At 42.3% G+C, this 21,077-nt stretch overlaps 1 protein-coding gene across 2 annotated transcripts; it reads left to right on the top strand.

Annotated features, from left to right (window-relative positions):
* The first annotated feature begins 612 nt into the window (after positions 1–612).
* GJD3 (gap junction protein delta 3) lies at positions 613–19,490 on the top strand. 2 transcript variants are annotated; one of them, XM_039353978.1, is made up of 2 exons: positions 613–1,016; positions 14,817–19,490. In XM_039353978.1, the coding sequence occupies exon 2, from the start codon at positions 14,819–14,821 to the stop codon at positions 15,734–15,736; it is 918 nt and encodes a 305-aa protein (XP_039209912.1). In that variant the 5' UTR covers positions 613–1,016; positions 14,817–14,818; the 3' UTR covers positions 15,737–19,490. The 2 variants fall into 2 exon arrangements, with proteins under 2 accessions (XP_039209912.1, XP_039209911.1); XM_039353977.1 differs by having other exon boundaries at positions 616–1,016; positions 14,814–19,490.
* Positions 19,491–21,077: the final 1,587 nt, after the last annotated feature.

Below are 21,077 nucleotides of genomic sequence, written 5' to 3'. Positions count from 1 at the left end.
CAGTCTGGAAGCCAAGACATCAGCTGCTCACTCTGCAAACAACCATTCTTCTGGATGTCAAGAGTTTTCCCTGATCTCTCTCTCTTTTTCCTGGCTTCAGGCAGAGAGATTGGGGGGGGGGGGGAAACAAAGTCAAACCTGGTGTGGCTCTGTTTATGGAAGGAAACAGGTCCGTTCCACAAGTGGAAAGCAGAAGAGCATCCCAAATAGAATTCCACAGCAGAAGTTGGCAATGGTCTGGACCAGATGATCTTTTAAAATCCTCTCTATCTCTCCAGCTATGAGATAGATAGATATTGGCAGCAGCTCAGAGGTACATCTATCTGAAGGTCTTATGTTTAGTTCTTGGCATCTTTCCTACAAAGATCTTTTCTACAGAGCCAAAAGGGGAAAGAAAAAAGTCCAATTCTGAGAAATGAGAAGTCCCTAACTTCCTCTTGGGAGACATTTCCAGGTCCCTTCTAAATGTAAGAGGGCAGGAGCCTCAGAATCAAAAATAACGAGGAACAACGAGGAGGGCTAATAATATATTTTTTTAATAATCTTCTAAAGTTTTTTTCTAGTCTATTATCTTTTATTGGAGATTACTATAACATTTAGTTGTGTTAAGAGATAGGGCAGAATTCTATTTACTTTTAAAATTGAGATTAAAATCTGAATAGACATCACCGCTGCCTGCTGCCCCTAAAGCATGAAAAAATATCTGCTTCCTGGAGAGGAGGGGAGATGGGACATTGTCCACTTGCTGGGAAGACCACTAGGCAGGCCAGAGTAACAGCCCTGTCACTTTAACAGTTGAATATTTCCAGGCTGAGCTAAAGGGAAAGCCCACCCTCTTTCTCTCCATGCCACTGTCCCAGCTAGAGCTGAAGTCTGCAGGAAGAGAACAAAAGATGCCAGACAAAACCCAGCTTTAGGTAAAACAGGTGCCAGCATCCCAGGTGACAAGATATAATGGAGAGCTGAGATCCCTGACCAAGCCAGAAGGAAGGCACCACATCAGAGCTGAAATACAGGTAAGATGAAGAAAAGTTATATGTGCTTTCCGAAAATAGTCCTCTGAAAATTTCACTGCCATGTGAATATTTTTATTTAGAAAAGTGGGCTAGGCAATGCAGAGCAAAGCAATGTGGAGTCTAAAGGAGAAGAACACCTTGCTGGATGTATGTGTATACTTTGTGCATATACCTTTGCAGTATGATCCTTCCAGGTCTTTTCTTAGAGTGAAGATTATCAGAAGCAAATATTTCATAGAAAGGACTGGGCTGAAAAAGTCTACTAATTCTCCTCATTACTCCCAACTGATTTTATGCAAATATTCAATGATTTCAGGGATAATGTGGGCCTTCCTCTATTTTATAAACTTTACAGGACGAAGTAGGGACAAACCATTTTTTCTGGATGGGTCATAGGAAGAAATAGTAGAGAAATAGCTACAGGAATAGAATCATAGAATCGTCGGGCTGGCAGGGATCTTGGAGATCTTCTAGTCCAGCCCCCTGTCCAGGGTAGGAATCCTTATTCCATTCCAAACAAACGGCTGTCCGATCTTTTTTTGAAAACCTCCAGTGATGGAGCACTCACACCTTCAGGAAGCAAACTGTTCCACTGATTAATTGTTCTCACTGTCAGGAAATTTCTCCTTAGTTCCAGGTTGGCTCTTCCTCTGATGAGTTTCTGCCTATTGATTCTTGTCCTGCTCTCGGGTGCTTTGGAAAATAATTGATTCCTTCTTCAACTATTAGAAGATGGCTATGATGTCACTACAAGCCTTCTCTTTCTTAGGCTAAACATACCTTATTCCGTTAACTGTTCAGATTATTGTTCAGTTCATTTTCTTATTTGCATTTATAATTCACTTGTTTCTAGAGTGATCCAAGCAGCTAATATTTCAAATAAAATACGAATAGTTAAAACCCTGAAAAAATTAGCAAAATTTATATGTGCTGAAAAATTAAGAATCATTCTAGGTATAATCATCACTGTTACTAAAAGAAATTTCATGGAGACATTTATATTTTGTTAAAAAGATTTCCCAATGCCTCTTATAAATACACAAATATTCTTTTGTTTCCTAAACATTTATGCAGTAGCTTTTTAACTGCATTGAAATTATGTTTGTTTGTTTGTATATGTGTGGCTATTAATGAAAATAAGCTCATAGGCAAATAAATGACCATGCATATTATAAATTAACTATAGTGAAGCATACAATTATTAATCAATGAATTAGGATTAAGGCTTTGGGTACTGAGCCGAGGTGGGCGCAGCAGTTAGAGTGCAGTACTGCAGGCCACTTTAGCTGACTGTGTTCAGCAGGTCAGCGGTTCAAATCTCACCGGCTCAAGGTTGACTCAGCCTTCCATCCTTCCGGGGTAGGTAAAATGAGGACCCAGATTGTTGGGGGCAATGTAAATATATATATACATTGCTTACTGGTGTACACCGCTTAGAGAGTGCTTGCACTTAAAGCGGTATATAAGTCTCATAAATAAATAAATAGCCTGATAAATTTATAAATATGTGTAAGTACACATGAATACTATTATTTCCTTATAATATGAAATAATGTACAGTTTAGTATACAAAAGCTAATCTGGGGTAGAAAAAAAGATATCTGCAATATATTCTGTAATATATTCTAATTTAATCCACATACAAATCTTTGGTGCTGAATTATCCTATTAGAATAATTTAAAATAAGAAGCAAAAATGAGCATACTATACATAAACATCTGCTCAGTGTGAGATAAAAAAAATCTGAGTAATTCTTATTATTCTATTATTGTTCTATCAGAAGCAATCATTCCTTAAAACTATATGAAAAGAAGAATTCAGAATGGATTACTTCCTCACAAAATTCATAGTATATTTGTGGTAAACAATCTCCCATGAAATACTAATGGCTAACCATTCATTTAGCAACCATTCAAAGTTACAACTGAACTGAAAATGTGACATACAAACAGTCCTTGCACTTAAAACTATTGCAGCATCCCTACGAACATGTGACCAAAAATCAGGCTCTGGGCAACTGGCATGTATTTTTTGATGGCATCCCAGGGTTGTGTGACTGCCATTTGTGACCGTCTCAGCCAGCTTCCAACAAACAAAGTCAACAGGGGAAGGCAGATTCCATTCAACAACCACTCATTTAAAATTGCAGTGATTTGCGTAACAACAGTAGCAAAAGAGATTATAAAATTGGGCACAATTCAATTAACAACCTTGCTTAGCAATGAAAATTCTGGTCCCAATTGTGGTTGTAAGTCGAGGACAGCCATACAAAGCCTCTCGTGGTTCCAGAATGTTCTCATGTTCACAGCTTAGATTCTGTAGGTTTTGGCAACTTTCTTCCTACTTTTTTGCTGGAGAAAGTTCTTTCATGGAAAGCAGGACTGGTTAGGATGGGCTAGATATTTTGATCTACCCAGTGGTAGATGTATTTTTTTTAATTGAGACTTCTTGAGAAAAAGAATCTATTTTTAGCATGAAAACCTCCCGCTCCCCACTAGCACCACTTTCCAGTTCAGAAGCCAGAGCCATTCCTAGAAAATAAAAATGGTAGATAAAAATAGTGTTGGAAAAGTGCATCCCTGCCCAGAGAAAGATCCCTGAAGTGAAAGAGAGCAATGTTCATAGAAAGGTGTTTTGTGAGTGTGCCTATTCTCAAAATTCTAATTTTATCCACTAACCCCCAATGTTTGTGAACCCTTACTCTAAAAGCACAACTTTTGAAGTGTAAAGGTATACTTGGCCTCTTCTTTTAGTTCAAAAGATATGCTTCATTTTCCTAGTCTACATTTAGCCCATCTTGATGACTGCTTCTAGGCACTGATTTTCTCCAGGAACTGCTCCTGTCTCTGCAATGTCCAGTGGAAATTCTTGTCTCAGCCTAATGAAGCAATCTCTCCCCAAAGCAATTTACCCACTTAGCTAGTTGGGATTGGGATAAGCTGTGAGATAGTAGTTGAAATTCCTTCTTTCCAGATAGGTTAACAACAGGCCAAAAAAAAAGAAAGAAAGAAAATCCATCTCTGTTTTGATGTTGTCATTTACCTGTCTTGATGTTGCCAAGACTTTCATGTTCTTTTCAAAGCAAAATAATCTCCTGTGCAATAGTTGAAATGAGAATGGAGAGGCTAATTCACCCTGATCTTTGGTACTACCTCTACAGTGTAGATATTTAGTTCATTTAGTTCGGCCGTACTCAGCGTGTGGTCCTCAATGGAACCGCATATACATGGAGGAAAGTGTAGTAGTGGGGTGCCCTAGGGCTCTGTTCTAGGCCCAGTGCTCTTCAACATCTTCATCAACAATTTGGATGAGGGGATAGATGGGGAACTCATCAAATTTGCAGATGACACCAAGCTGGCAGGAATAGCCAACACTCCAGAAGACAGGCTTAAGATACAGGAGGATCTGGGCAGACTTGAACACTGGGCGCTATCTAGCAAAATGAAATACAATAGTGAAAAAAGTAAGGTTCTACATTTAGGCAAGAAAAACCAAATGCACAGGTATAGTATAGGGGGTACCTTGCTCAATAGTAGTAGCTATGAGAGGGATCTCGGAGTCCTAGTGGACAATCATTTAAAATGAGCCAGCAGTGTGCTGCACCTGCCAAAAAGGCCAACACAGTGCTAGGCTGCATTAACAGAGGGATAGAATCAAGATCACATGAAGTATTAATACCACTTTACAATGCCTTGGTAAGGCCACACTTGGAATACTGCATCCAGTTTTGGTCACCACTGTTAAGTCCTTTGATCGTGGTGAATGATGAAGACTCATTGTGTAGTTAACAGCTCTTTACTCGTTTAACAGCAACACCCCAACAACGCAACGGCACGTAGGCCTCTCTTTATCTGTCCAGAGACCCGGACACAATGGCAACAAGTAGTGGAGCGTTTTCACGCCCTGCACATGCACGCAAGGCTGGCGCCACTCAGTCTGGTCCCAGGCAGCTTTTGGAATGCCCGAGACCAATGCAACGTCCCGAGCCTGCTTTTGCAGGCTCGGGACACAACACCCCTCCCCCCTAGATGGAACATCTCTCTGCACATTCATGTACGTCCTACATTGGGGAAGTGATATATAGTTCCATAAATCAAATGCAAAACCCCTCCACTTTGTTTTGGGAATAAATGTAAAATCAGAAAATAATACAAAATAACCATGCCCTTTTATTCAGGGCCCTTATGAGTAGTCCCCTTTGAACTTGACAGCAACTTCACAAATTCCCTAAGATATTTGGGTGGGCACTTAGCCCGCTGCAACCTCCTCGGACCAGGAGAGATTGCTTGGCCCACCTGCTCACCTACCCGGCTAGGTGGGCCAAGGCGTTGCTGCCCTAAATTACCAGATGACCCTGGTGCTGTTGCCTGGCCTACCTGCTCGCCTACCAGGCTCAGCAGGCCAGGACTTTACTGCCCCAAATACCCGGTTGACCCTCCCATCTGCTGGCTGGCTGGACCCTCTAAGTCCAGACCAGCATATCTTGGAGAGATGGTAGTCCCCGGATCCACAATGGACCCTTCTTGGGAACACTGTCCCTCTAACCCAAGGCCAGCAGATGGAGAGTGCTGGGTAGCTGAAGTACCCAAGTACTCTGTGGCCCCCAAGCACTTGCCAGAAGCGCCAGAGTCAGGAGACGCCTCCCTGGCTACCCCCTTCCCTGTTGACCTCCTTCTGGGAGCAATTGCAGAATTGGGCCAGCACCCCTGCTATACTTCTTGTTCTCTTGTTGTTTGTGAATTATGTGGATACCCCCAGTCAGTCTCCCTGTCTGGAGCACTCTATGTCATATGTGAATAATGTGGATACCCCCTGTGTGACTCCCTGTCTGGAGTACTTATGGAACCTTGGGATGACTCCCCCATAGCCTCAGCAGCAGCTAATGATGGCCTGTGAAACTGAACCTCAGAATGCATATTATGGTCCTTCCCCCCCCCCAGAGCAGAGCCAGGAGTGGAATGAGAGTCCAGTCTCCAAAGCAGTTGGTCAATGTGTCTGCGAAGAATGTGGCTGTCTCCCAAGGCTACTTCATATAAAAGCAGTCCAGAGACCTTGCAGACCACAGCTGTGACCCAGAGATGACTAGGCCCATAGTTCCGTGCTCAGACCGGATCGCCCACTTGGAGTCTCCTAGGTGCCCGCGGTTGTGACACCTGTGAAGCCACCCGGTCGGGGTGCAGCCTGTCCAGTTTAGTGATGAGACGGCAACTCCAGCGGAGTTCAGCATGGTTCTTCCCTGTGGCAGTGCATGGTGTGGTGCGATGTGCAAGAAGGAAATCTGCTAACCTGTGATGCCAGTTACTATAAGTCAGTTTCTTGAGGGCATCTTTGGTGGTGCGCACCATTCTCTCTGCCAATCCATTGGAGGATGGATGGAAGGGAGCCGTAGTCGCATGGTGAATCAGGTTGGCCTGAAGAAAAGCCTGGAACTCAGAAGAGGTAAATTGAGGACCATTATCTGAAACCAGAACATCTGGAAGGCCGTGTGATGCAAAAATTCCTCTCAACACCTGGATGGTCCTGGCAGTAGTAGAGGAGGACACAGAAACAATCTCTAGCCAATTGGAATGGCTTTCAACAACAACCAGGAAGAATTGCCCCTGAAAGGGCCCAGCGTAATCTATATGCACCCTAGACCATGGGGTTTGAATTTCCTCCCACCTATGTACTGGGGCCTGAGGCATTTCAGGCTGAGACTGTTGGCACACTTGGCACCCGTGCACCTGGCCTCGATGGCTTTATCGAGTCCAGGACACCAAAGATGGCTGCGCGCAAGCGCTTTCATCCTGACTATCCCAGGATGTCCTTCATGCAGAGAGACCAAGATTCTAGACCTTAATGAGGCTGGGATCACTACCCTGCTACCCCATAACAGGCATCCCTTGAAAGTGGAAAACTCATGCTTCTTGTGCCAGAAGCTTTGGAACTCAGTATCTGGGCATTTGTCAGGCCATCCTGACAACACCCATGTCAGCATGCATGTAAGCGTGTGATCAGTGGCAGTTTCTGCAGCCACATCCCTAGCATTGAGGGGAGACTCAGGCAATTCCTAAATGGACAGGATATTAACGGCTGGAGCAGGATCAGGCTCCAATTGGTTCAAGGGCAATCTGCTCAGACCATCGGCATGACCCATTTCTTTTCCTGGTTTGTGAACCAATGTATAGTCATATGCTGACAGGAAAATGGACCATCTCAGCATACGAGGAGAAATAATATGTGGTGTCTGTTTGTGAGTGGTAAACAACCCCAGCAGAGGCTTATGGTCAGTATAGACCATGAAATGGCAGCCGTATAAGAAATCATGAGATTTCTTAATGCCAGCCACTATAGCCAATGCTTCTCTGTCAGTTTGAGTGTAATTATGCTTTGCAGAAGACAGAGTCCTTGAATAATAGGCCACAGGGACCTGTGTCCCATCAGCCTTCATATGGCTAAGTACAGCTCCCACCCCATAAGGAGATGCATCGCAGGCGATACAAACAGGCAGTTGCTCATTGAAATGTGCTAAAACAGCATTAGACGTGAGCAAGGCCTTAACCTCATTGAAACTCTTGTCATGGACTTTAGTCCACTGCCAAGAAGCCTGCTTGTCCAAGAGCCTGTGTAAAGGCTCTGCCACTGCAGCTTTATGTGGGAGAAAGGCATGATAAAAATTTAATAACCCCAAAAAGGCTTGTAGCTCACTCTTAGATTTAGGGCTTGGGGCCTGCTGAATAACTTGCAATTTAGTTTCAGCAGGATGAATGCCTCGAGCATCTATCCTGAATCCTAAGAAGTCAGTAGAAGTGACTCCTATCTTACATTTATCCTTCTTTAGTTTAAGGCCTGTTTTTCGAAAACAAAGCAAGACAGCCCTTAATCTCTCTGCTAAGTTTTGAGATGACTCTCCAGCAATGAGGACATCATCAAAATAGGAACAGACTCCAGGAATACCTCAAAGTGTGCTCTCCATGACACTTTGGAATATGCCAGGGGCTACATTTACTCCAAATTGCAGTCTCTTGACCTTGAAGGCCCCTCTGTGAGTTACAATAGTCTGGGCCTCAGCAGCTGCCTCATCAACAGGTAGCTGTTAATAGGCCTGTGCCAGGTCAAGCTTCGCAAAAATGTGCTCCCCTTTGAGGGAGGCCAGTATGTGACTTACTACAGGTACTGGATAAGCGTGCTGCTACAGCGCCTTGTTCAGTGTACACTTGTAGTCTGCACATAGCCTTTAGAGGCGTTAATATGGGGGTTTCCCATGGACTTGAATCTACAGGTTCTAAAATACCCTGCTGGAGCAATTTGTCCAGCTCAGCATCAATCTTGCTTTTGAGGGCGAAAGGTACCCTCCTAGGCTTAACCCTGATGGGCGTGATGGTTGGGTCTAACCGTAGCAAAACTGGAGGCCCCTTATAGGATCCAAGCTCTGAACTAAACACATCTGCAAACTCCTTGCAGACTTCTGCCAGGCTCAACATTTGCAAATGGTGCAGCCCAGTGACCTGGATTCCCAGAACCTCGAACCAATCGAGTCCAATAAGACGTGTGTGTTCACCCCCAACAACCACCACATCTAGGGGACCTTCAAAATCCTTGTGCTGTACCTTAAGGGTGGCCTCCCCCTTAACACACACCATAGAATTCTGAAAATCTGTGAGTATTATATTGGATGGCCTGAGTCTGGCTCGAAGGCCACTGCTGTTGCAAATCCTTTTAAATGTCTTAATAGAAATAATGCAGAGAGCAGACCCAGTGTCCAACTCCATGGATAAAGGAACCCCTTGCAACCTTACTTTAATGGACAGTTTCTTCTTTAGGGGTTTATGTGTGCCTATCCTCAAAATACTCCTGCGCGATGCGCAGAAACCCACCCTATGTTGGCTGGGGACCCTGGTACCTTTCAGATGCAATTCTTCATGAGGTTGGACCTTCTGGTGACCCAAACAGACAGATGCAATGTGGCCTTGCCTGCCACACACTCTGCAAATGGCGGAGTGGAACCTGCAATAAGCTCGCTTGTGGCATCCTCCACACCCGAAGCATTGAAGAGCTACTGGGGCCTTGTCTGGACATTCCTTCTGCTTCCTTTCAGCTGTCTGGTAAAGCCTATCCACCTCTTCTTCAGGATCTGCTTCCGAACCTTCTCGGGCGTCCTCTTGATGGACAGTGGCTGCCTCTGGAGGGCTCCTGGTGGGCCGCAAAGTCTTTACTGCCCCACCTGCTGCTTCCTCAGCTGTCACCTCTTGTAGAGCATCTTGGAAAGAGACATCTTCTTTTGCAAAAATCTTCTGTTGTAAGACTCTGTTCCTTAAACCATGTACAAAGCGATATCGCAGCCTCTCTTCCAGATCCTTGAACTCACACGGTCTGGCTGCTCGCCTTAAGGTAGCAATAAAATCCTTAGCAGATTCACCTGCCCTCTGGTCCCTTTGCTCAAACGTGTGCCTCCAAGTAATAACAGACAACTTGGGCTGGAAATATTCCTTCAGCAGTTTCTTCAAGTCAGTTACTGACTCCAGAGGTGCAGGGGCCACCAGGTTCCTGCAATTTCAAAAGCTTCCTGTCCACAGACACACAACAGGGTTGCAGCCTTCAAGCCATATTTTCTAATCTGGTTTATCCTGAAGTAATTCTCCACCCTTGCAATGTAGGATTCCCATCTCTCTGGATGTGAGACATCAAATTCGGATAAACGACCAATCTTCGCCATCCTGTAGTTTACAACCTTCACCACTCGCTTCTCTACAACTTCTATTGGGGAAAGGGTCTTTCAGCCAAGCTTACCCTCCAGCGACACTATACTGGCAGGCTGGGACACTGATTCCCACACCGTCTTCCCCTCTTCAGGACTTCTTGGGTAAGTCTTTAAAGTTTTTTTTTCTTCAGCTTGTAAAGCATCCCACCTTCGTCGCCAGTGTTAAGTCCTTTGATCGTGGGTGAAAGATGAAGACTCATTGTGTAGTTAACAGCTCTTTATTCGTTTAACAGCAACATCCCAACAATGCAACGGCACACAAGCCTCTCTTTATCTGTCCAGAGACCTGGACACAATGGGAACAAGTAGCAGAGCGTTTTCATGCCCTGTGCATGCGCGCAAGGTTGGCGCCACTCAGTCTGGTCCCGGGCAGCTTTTGGAATGCCCGGGACCAATGCAACATCCCGAGCCTGCTTTTGCAGGCTCAGGACACAACCACAATGTAAAAAAGATGTTGAGACTCTAGAAAGAGTACAGAGAAGAGCAACAAAGATGATTAGGGGACTGGAGGCTAAAGCATATAAGGAACGGCTGCTGGAATTAGTATGTCTAGTTTAATGAAGAGAAGGACAAGTGGGGACATGATAGCAGTGTTGCAATATCTCAAGGGCTGCCACAAAGAAGAGAGAGTGAAACTATTTTCCAAAGCGCCTGAGGGCAGGACAAGAAGCAACGGATGGAAACTAATCAAAGAGAAAAGCAACCTAGAACTAAGGAGAAACTTCCTGACAGTTAGAACAATTAACCAGTGGAACAACCTGCCTCCAGAAGTGGTGAGTGCTCCAACACTGGAAGTTTTTAAGAATAGATTGGACAGCCATTTATCCGAAATGGTATAGGGTTTCCTGCCTGAGCAGGGGGTTGGACTAGATGATCTCCAAGGTCCCTTCCAACTTTATTATTATTGTTGTTGTTGTTGTTATTTATGGTGTAACTAATTCATTCATTTAATCCCATTTTCTTGAACACATGTGGACTCTTGGATCATATATCCTACATGGATATATGATCCATTCTGAGGACTGCTCAGAAGCTACAATTGGTCCAAAATACAGCTATGCCTTGATATGCCCATGTAAACCTCTGCTTTGTTAGCTGCACTGGTTGCCAATAAGCTTCTTGGTGCAATTTGAAGTACTGGTTATTTATAAACCTGTGAAGCCGGGCAGCATAAGAAGGACTCCCAGCAATCTTGCATCACACTCTGATGATGTCAGTAGTGTTGACCGACGAAAGGCTCAGCTTTTAATTAAACAATTTTGTTTTTAGTGTTATCCTGGTGTTCAGATTATTTTATAGTATGGATTTACCCAGGATTCGCATTTTTAACATAATTATATATATAATTCCAATTTGACACTAGAGAAAACCTGAATAACCAAAGATGTGTGTGTGTGTGTGTGTGTGTGTTTGTGTGTGTGTGTGTGTGTGTGTGTGTGTGTGTGTGTGTGTGTTTAATAACACAGCCTTCGATCTTTGGGAGAGGTATAAACCTGTTGTTTATTGACAAAAAGATATTTAAAAACAATAAAAACAACTATTTACAATGTTAAAAGAAACAACTTAGCTTTTGGTGGTCCCCTGCCAGCATCCTCAGAGTAAAGCTTAGGGGGTGGGGAGATTCTTTTTTATACACCTTGCTGGCCTAACTGCTTACTCATTGCCCGTGTGATAGGGCCATCCTTCCTGGCTAACCGTAATTGCCTTGGTTGTCCCGCCTTCTCTTTTTTGCACTCCAATTCCACACCTTTCCCTTCTCTCATCCTTGTCAATCTCCTCCCTCCCAGCACCATTGCTGCCGGTGTTCTCTCTAACCGCTCCCTCCTGCTCATTCCAGGCTGCGCATTCAGATCCAGTGTTCCAAAAGGCTTGCCATCAGCGCTCCCTTCCTTTCTAGCCCATTGGTCTACACACTGTTCCTGCCTTCCGTCATTCATTCCTGTCAGTCTTTTTTTCTCCAATTTCCCTCCACCCCCGGCTGTGTGCACGGTCCATCATGCCTCATCCTTCTGCTCTGTCTGCCCATGACTGGTGGGGATGCCTATCGGCTTGCTCTTAGACTCAGCCCCTCTCGTCTTTGTTAGCCTTATCTCCCCCAATTTCCTTTCACACCTGGCTGTGCATGCGCACAATCGTGTCCTGTCTCTCTGCTCCATCTGCCTACGATCAGTTGGACTATCCGCCGGCTCCTCTTTGAGTCCAACCTCCCCCCCTTTTTCACCCCTTTCCCCCTCCTTCTCCCTCTTGGCTAATCCTATCTTTTTTGGTATCCCTGTCCTATGTATTTTGGGTCGTACGGCCAGGTCCGGCATTCCCAATGCTCCCTCATTGTCTCCTCCCCCCTGCTGACACTGATCCTAACGCACCTCCAGCTTTCCACGCTCCGTCCTTGCCAACCCTGTTGCTTCCAATTCCCCCTGACACATCCTACCCCCCACCCTGTCTGTCCATGGTCAGCTGGTCTGCTTGCTAATCCATCCCCAGATTCATCCTTTCTCCTCCTTGTTGCCCCTATTCTTCCTGACGTCGCCGTTGGAAGTGTGCTCCTCACTCATCTTCCCTCTCCCTCAGTTGTCACCCTAGACCGCATGCGTGGATCCAGCAACATCAACCATTTCCCATGCTCACTTTCTCCCTCCTTTTCACCCCATCCATCCATCTGTGGTTCCAATATTTCACCATCCATCCCTATAGTCCCTATTCCCTCCAAATCCTTTCTTTGCCTAGCCATGCAATGACTGCCTTCCCCAGTTCTGGTTCTGCCTCTGGCAAGCACCATCCGCATCCTGACTTGCTCCTCATGTGTTTTTAATGTCTGGCACGCCGGGGGCAATTCTATGCATTGATTGATCGAGTCCATGTTGGAAGCCAGGCCTCCTTCAGCAAGTGTCCTCCTTTGGAGGCATCCTGGGCAATGGCTTCTGCTCCCTTGAAATCAAATGAGTGCCCACTGTTAACCATATGCGTCCATATTTGGGAATACTGCTCCTGCCTTTTGACAGCCAATCTGTGTTCATGTATTCTGGTCTTTATCTGTTTGGCCATCTCCCCCATATAGTTACATTGGCAATCCTTGCAGTGTACCCCGTATATGACCAATGACTTTTCTTCCTTTGGTAGCGGTTCCCTGGGACGCATCGCTTTCTTCTGAAGTGTTTGGTTGGGTCGGTGAGCCACTTTGATGTTATAAGGCACTAATATGCATGCTGTTGCCTCTGATACTCCCTGGACATACGGTATCGTTGTCCAGGATGTTGTCCCTGGGTCATCCGGTGCCCTGCGGGGTTCTTGGCATTTGCTGTATCTTCGGGTGAAGCTGGTTGGGTAGCCGTTCCACCTACACACTTGATGGAGGTGGGCACGTTCCACTTGCTTGGCCTTTTTAGTGTTACAGTGCGTGTCTATGTGTGCGAATAATGTTTAAACACATGTAATCCTATGGGCTGCTGGATGGTTACTCGTGTAATGCAGCATTCTATCGGTGTGAGTTGCTTTCCAATATACTGTCGTGTGGAGGGCACCATTGGTTTGGCGTGTGACCAACACATCCAGGAAGGCCAAACTTCCATTGGCTTCCTCCTCCGCCGTGAATTGTATGTCCGGGAATATTGCGTTCACTCTTTCCATAAAGGCAGTTATTTTCATTCGTTTGATAATGGCGAACGTGTCATCTATCTATCTGGCCCAAAATTCTGGTTGGTAATCAGCCATTGCCTTAGCCTCCAGGCACTGTAGGACCGCCTCGGCGATGATCCCCGAATGGGAGATCCCATCAGTGTGCCCTTAATCTGCTCATACATTGTGTCCTGGAACGTGAAGTGTGTTTTCAGACATAATTGTAATAACTTGACAACGTCCTCCATCCTAAGGGAACCCTGACTTCGCAATCCCTTTAGTTGTAATAAATCCTTTATTATTGAGAAAGCCAGTTCTTGTGGGATGGATGTGAATAGTAATGTCACATCAAATGAGACCATAGTCTCATCGTCCTGTATCCTCACTGCTTTAAGCCTCTGTAGAAACTCCTGTGAGGATTTTACTGTGATTGCCCTATCCTCCACCAGATGTTGCAGCTACCGACTTAGCCATCTAGCTAGGCCAAACATGGGTGTGCCCCTAAATGCCACAATGGGCCTTAATGGGGTCCCCTCTTTGTGTATTTTCGGCATATACTTTTTATTGTTCACTACCCAGAGTTGCTTGGAGTTCAGCAGCATTAAAATATGCTGCATAAATGTAAATAAATATGCAGTAAATAAATATGCAGTATTATAGTGCCTTTAAGTTGATTTAGATGCACAGCTTTCAGCAATAAAAAGTTCGTGTGGAATTTTATTGCATGGCTGGGGAAGGGGTATTCAGTTCACGGTGCATGTTCTTTGTTTAGGTGTGTAACAATTCTGTGAATAAATCTAGACTAAGATCACGTAATCTGCATTATCTCTAAAAGAGGATTTGAACCCAGACATCTCTTCTCCTAAACCAATACACCATACTGGTTATTTCAGTTATTTTCCTGAGAAGTCACCATGTATCTAGATATATTGGAGCACTTAGTTTAACAGAGCTTGATAAAAAAAAATCTATTCAGGATTTTATTCAGTTACAACAGCAAACCATGGATAACTTTAGAGGTTGCTTAACTTAAAACTGTCATGTACCTCTTAGATTGCTCAAAGGTTATTCCCAATAATGTGTTTATTTCTTTAATTTAACTTTAAATGCAATCTTAAGCTTCTACCAAGATCACCTCCACCTTCCTCTTTGAAGGCAGAGAGGCTCACAATTGAAACAGCAAGATCTGCTATTGCAAAATCATTCATTTTATTCTACACTCCATTACTAGTAGGATATTACCTACTATCTAATTGTCTGCTAATAGATAATACCAAATTATTCACTGCTTGTGTAGGTCCATCATTTGACTGCATTTGTCCTCTATTTCCTCTTCAGAATAACAATTTGTTATGACCATTTGCTTTTAGCAAGACACCAATTCCCTTTATTGAACGTTATTGAAGATGATCTTTCTGTTCTTCTTTCCTTTCTCTTGCAGCAGCCATGGGCGAATGGGGATTCTTGAGTTCCTTGCTAGATGCAGTGCAGGAGCACTCACCCATGGTTGGACGCTTCTGGCTGGTGGTGATGCTCATCTTCCGTATACTCATTCTAGCCACAGTGGGCAGTGATGTCTTTGATGATGAGCAGGAAGAGTTTGAGTGCAACACTAAGCAGGTGGGATGCAAACAGATTTGTTATGACTTGGCATTCCCCATTTCCCATTATCGTTTCTGGGTTTTCCACATTGTAGTGCTCTCAGCCCCAGCTGTTCTGTTTGTCATCTATTCTATGCACCAGACTACCAAGATCAACCGTGGCTTGAAGGAAATTGAAGGAAATCAGGAGGAAGCCAATCAGTCAGGGAGGAAAGTTCAGGAACAATTTGAACTCCAGCCCAGTCAACGAAACCGAAATATTCAGACTTTCTACATAGTCAATGTCATAGTAAGAATCTTGGCTGAGATGGGCTTTCTAGTAGGACAGTGGATGTTGTATGGCTTCCAAGTAGGATATCAATACATCTGCAAGCATCGTATGTGTCCTCATCTCATTGATTGCTTTGTATCTCGGCCAACTGAGAAGACCATCTTCATTCAGTTCTATTTCATGGTGGGGCTTGTTTCAGCTTTCCTCAGCCTGGCGGAGCTAGCTCACCTGTTGCTCAAGAAGCGGTGCCGGAGATGTCATGTGATCACTACTCCTGTAACTACATCATATGAACAGCAGGACAATTGGTCCAATCAGAAACAAGAGAAATCACAGCACTTTCTTGCCCCAGCTGAGGGAGGTACCATAGGGACATCTTCTCATGATGGGATAGCTAACCATTATGAATCCAAGGCTCATTATCATCATAAGAATTCCACCAAGAGCAGCCGATCTTCTCGCTCTTCAGCAAGAGGCGACTTAACAGTGTAAGAGCAGAGAATACTTTCTTGTCTCTTTGTTTTGTTCCCTGGATGAGCTGGATTCTTCTAGGGCTGGAATATGAATGGACCTCTATTTTCAGCTGAAGCTGAATAACTTAGATCTAAAATGCAACATTCTGCACTATGGGACTTGGTCATATTTGCGACAATTCATTATTTACTTTCACATACATATTAAGGGTAGATTGATATGTCTAAAAATGCTTAAATTTACTACCATGTAAAATAAATTGAGAAGGATCCTAATATTTTAGAATAGAAGGAGTAAAGGAATAAGATTATTTTCCAGTATTCTGGGATTTTCCTAAGTAGTTGATCAATTCCCATTTGAAGCTGGAATTTATCTGGCTGTAGAAGAATATATCAGTGAAAAAACAAGCAAGGATACCTTTATTTTTAAGTGAATATACATGGAATTATAAAATGCCAGGGCAAAGAAAATTCAGGCCAATGGATGTCAGAGGTCCTCCCAGTCAGAGGACTATAAATCAGTTAAGGGGTATTAACCATTGTTCAAAAACAAGACTACCTGGTTTCTACTGAGATATCCAGTACTGCTTAATGTGCAAAAGAAAACTGGGTAGATGTGGTGATGGATGCACTCTCATTGTGGTTTATCTTCCAGAGAAATAAAAACTGCCCATTGGCACAGAAAGCATGAGGGACCTTTGCTGAAGAATTTAAATTAAAAAAAATTAAATGTGTGTTTCACATTAAAAAACAATAATCACAGGGAGGGAGGGGGGTTATAATATGTTGCAGAGTAAAGCTTCATTTTAATATGATCCCAGGATGACTTTGAATCCCATCTAGGACTCATGGACTTTCTTTACATATAAAAGAGGCTAGATGTTGTTTTGCTTAAAAATATCGCACAAGTAAGCCAAGAACAGAAGTCATTCTGTTAGAATTATAAAAGGGAACAACCTGATCTAATTAAAGGATTGGGTACAGGGATGTTTTAGGGTAAGCCCAACCCAATCATACATCCCTCTAGGCAGTTGTTTTCTGATTTGATCCATTATATGCTCTCAAGATTTCAAGAATACTTATACCAAGCTTTTTTGCCCATGTGTTCAATGGGAGTTTTTCCTCTCAAAAAAGTATTTAGGATAAATCTGTACCCTATAGCTGTCCCATATTTAATTAAAAAAAACCCTACCAAAGCAGTGTATTGAAATATGGAGTTGCCTTTCGGTAGTTGAATCATAAAGAGACCTTTGAATGCTGTTTATTGGGGCAGGGGCAATCCAACTACATGTAACCTTCATTTAATTACCATTCACACTTAACGATGGTGATGAAAAAATAACTCACATTTGAGACCTTTGGCAAAAGAAAGCTGAAGTAAGATCAAACTCAATTGCACTTTCACTTAAATGACGATTTGCTTAGCAACTGAGTTAGCACTCCCAATTGTGGTTACTAAGCAACGACTACCGATACATATTATGGACACCAAATCTTTGATAGCTAGTTCTGAGAAAAGATAGCATGCCTGCATTTCATTTTGTTCCCTAGCTGTCACACAGCTCCAGAGCTAACTTAGATAGAACAGATAGCGAGAGGGCTGGTTATACTCGGGATCCATCAACAGCAAATCTTTTTTTTTTTTTTTGCTTGACTTATATCATAGTCTCAACCCTAGAAAGCACCCATCTTGGGAACTATTGAGATCTTGGAGGGGGGGCTCAGTAGTGGACTGTCCCTCCACCTTACATCAAAAGTATTGCTCTGATCTCATTGAAAAAACTAATAAGTTTCATCATAAAACTTAAGGCTTCTGTGAGTAATGTACTCATTTTAATAGCTACCTATTACACTGTGTACTTAAATCAATTGTTCAAAAGATTTTAACTATACCATTATGCCATTTATTATGTCCTACATTTGGATAAGAAAAATTAAAGCATTGGGGCCTTTGCAGATTTGCTTCTGCTCTCACAACAAATGCTCATTGGGAATGCACACAGATATCGCAATTACAGGAAATGATTTTTTTAAAGAAATAAAGAGCCAGAAACATTGTACCTATGGAACCGGAGAAAGATGCTAGAGAAAGAGTGAGAAGTAAAAAATAGAGTGGATCAGTCTATATGGAGAAGTGACAAAAGCTTCTGTTTCTAGCTCCTTGTACTTTCTTTCCACATGGTCCAATTTTTTGTCCCAAAAGTCTCAATGGGAATATTTTCATCTGCTTTTAAAAAGAAGTGCAGTTTGAACCATATACATAAGGTGTCTACAGCCAAAGGCAGCATTCTCCAGATGTCTGTATGATATGTAATATTTTTGAGACGACAACATCTTCAGGTCAAATAATTTGATAACTTCATAACCAAATCCATGCAGTGGTAACCAGAGATGGTTTGCCATTTTTTTCCATGATGCTAACTCAAGCTGAACTAAATTCCTGAGGCTAACAAAATTTAAGTGCCATAACGTTTTTCATTCTGGAGTATATCATCTTTTTTAGTCAATGATCAGTTTATGGGAATCTGATGGATACAATGTTAAGCGTTCAACAAAATCTTGTACAATATCCTAGAGAAGAAAAAAAGACAAAATGTGGGCTTGATTAAATTACCATTCTATGGATAGACAACTGGTAAAGCATTCATGTGCCTTTCATACACCAATGTCAAGTTGGAAGGAAACTTCAAATGGTGTACTGCAGGGCTCCATTCTAGAGCCAATGTTGTTCAATTTACTTATAAATGTTTGGATGATGAACTACAAAATACAATTCTGACATTTGCAAATGATACAAAGATGAGTGATAACGAACACCCCATGGAGGACAGCTTGAAGCTTTAGGAGAACATTGGCATACTGGAACAATAGGTAGAAACCCACAAGATGAATTTTGATCAGGACTAATGCAAAATTCTACATTTGAGTAGGAAAAATGAAAGACACAAGGAAAAAGTAAGAATCACATTGAGCAATACGTGTGAAAAGGATTTGGATGTCTCGGTAACTCACAAGTTGGATGTGAGGCAAAAATTTGATGCAGCTGAAAAAATTGCAAATTAAATTCTAGATTACATCAATTAGAAGTATAGTGTCAAGATCAAGAAGAATCACCATTCTCCTATCTTTCTTCTCTATTATGTGTTGGTCATACCACGTCAAGAATACTATCTCCTATTCTGGACACATTTTAGGAAGAACTGATAAACTGGAGCATACCCAAATAGCAGCAACCCAAATAACAAGGGACAGAAGAAAAACTTAATGAGGAACACTTGGAGGCACAGAACATGTTTAGCCTGGGAGAATTAATGGCTACCCTGACTTACCACAAGGGCTCTCATTCTAGAAGACAGGGTGGAATAGTGAATACAGGATTAAAAAAAAACAATGGATTTAAATGACAATAATTTTGGGTATAACACTGGGGAAAAAAACATTTCTAATCCTAAGAGCTGGAATGGATTGCCTTTGAGATGTGGTGGGCACTCTTTCACTGGAAACATTTAAACAAACTTTGGATGGCCATTTGGCAAGGATGTTTTACTGGTGGCTTTCTGCCTTGGGCAGAGGTTGGACAAGATGATATCCAAGGTCCTTCTGACCTTTATATACTATGTATCCTTATGTGTACATAGACATACATAAATAGTGTACATAACAGTTGACCCATGGAGTAGAAGAGGTAGTTGTTTCCTTTTCCTCTCTCTAACCTGTTAATATCAAAATATTAAACTTGGAATATTTCATTAAAAGAAATTCATTTATATATATTTTAAATGTTCTGCACTGGTTTTTTTCTAAATCGTTTTGTTCATCATGCAATGAGCAGCTCAGGGAGGTGGTTTTGGACATGGTCGTGTAGTATGCTAAACCAAAATTGTCAGCCCTTCCAAAAATATATATTTATCCAACACTATTTTTAATATTTCCAGTGGCAAATGTTCCTCTTCTCTTCCCTTGGGGCATTATTTCCTTGGCCAATTGTTTTTAGATTAAAAGCAGTTTTTTTTCTCTCTACTGTATTAACTCTTGTGTAGCATTCAGTAAGATGAGGGTTAATAACTTCAGTCTTTATGCATTAAAGTTAATTCACCTAGTGGGTTACAATTTTGAAAGCATATCTTTGTACTAGAGACAATTTAGTACCTAATCTATTTATGGATGGAGAAGGAATTACACTGCCAAACAGGCATCTTTTCAAACCACAACTGTTGCAGGCTCCAGAATCTCACCCCCTCAAAGCTGTCCAGAAATTGTCTTTTGAACTTTGAACAACAGAGAATAAAAAGATGATTGTAGACTTATTTTTAACCTTATCCTATTTGCTTGATGCCTTCCCTCTTCAACAGAAAAGAGTGAAGAAAGCTGCTGCTCCTAGTTCTGGCCCAATAAGTTCAGTTGTTTAGGCACATTGTAATTCACAACTCTCTATATCACTTTTCAAAAATTCATCACAGACATAAATGTATTATTATTGTTGTTGTTATGGTTAATCTTCGATTTGAGTCATAGTCTGGGACTGGTAAAAACAGTTCAAGTCTTATCCAAGAACCTAAGAGCTGTTAAGATACCGTCTGAGTATATAGGCAGCTCTGAGTAGGGTGGTTTTTTGTAAAGTCAGGATATTCAGGTCTAATAAGTTCAAAATCTCTTTGTATCTAGGCAGCCTTTGGGTATTGCTCCAAGGGCTCCTATTACTATTGATTTCTTCCTCCACAGTCACTCAAGCTCCATATTTTTATATGTTTCTCTTCAATTCGTGCATCACCTACTATTGCAATATCAATGAACCAGACTTTTTTCTTTTCCACGATAGTGATGTCACGTGTGTTGTGAGTCACATGTCTGTCTCTTTGGATGTCCACAAGATCTTGACTTGCTCATTTTCAAGAACTTTATCAATTTGGTGTTCCCAGTAATTTTTGCTGCATTCAAACCCAAACTTCTGGCAAAGCTTCCTATTATTATTATTATTATTATTATTATTATTATTATTATTATTATTATTATTATTATTGATCATCACATAGTCAGCCAGATGTTCAGACTGGATTTGGCATTTTTGTCTACCTATCGAGTCTTTACCAAGGACCTGGGATAGGCAGATGTGGATGTTTGATGGTATTACAGATATCGTCATAGGATGGAAGCAGTTCCTAGTAAGGCTGCCTTTTGCAATTGACTAATAGCGAATTTGTCAATATCAATGTATTATTATTATTACCAATTCCCAGAAACTCTTGATAGTTTACAAATAATTTAAAACATGAAAACAAGACAATAAAAATAGCAAACAAAAAAGGGGAGACATGGCAGAATATCAGACAGGTGGAAACAAAAAACAAACTAGGTTAAAA

The sequence above is a fragment of the Crotalus tigris genome, unplaced genomic scaffold (genome assembly GCF_016545835.1).
Source record: "Crotalus tigris isolate CLP2741 ecotype Arizona unplaced genomic scaffold, ASM1654583v1 scf7180000018544.1747854, whole genome shotgun sequence".
Classification (NCBI taxonomy): Eukaryota; Metazoa; Chordata; class Lepidosauria; order Squamata; family Viperidae; genus Crotalus; species Crotalus tigris.
The sequence above is the reverse complement of the archived record's forward strand: the minus strand, read 5'-3'. Positions and strand labels throughout refer to the sequence as shown.

Excerpts from the sequence above, each read along its gene's own strand:
- GJD3 (XM_039353978.1), top strand. The coding sequence starts at position 14,819 with ATGGGCGAATGGGGATTCTTGAGTTCCTTGCTAGATGCAGTGCAGGAG.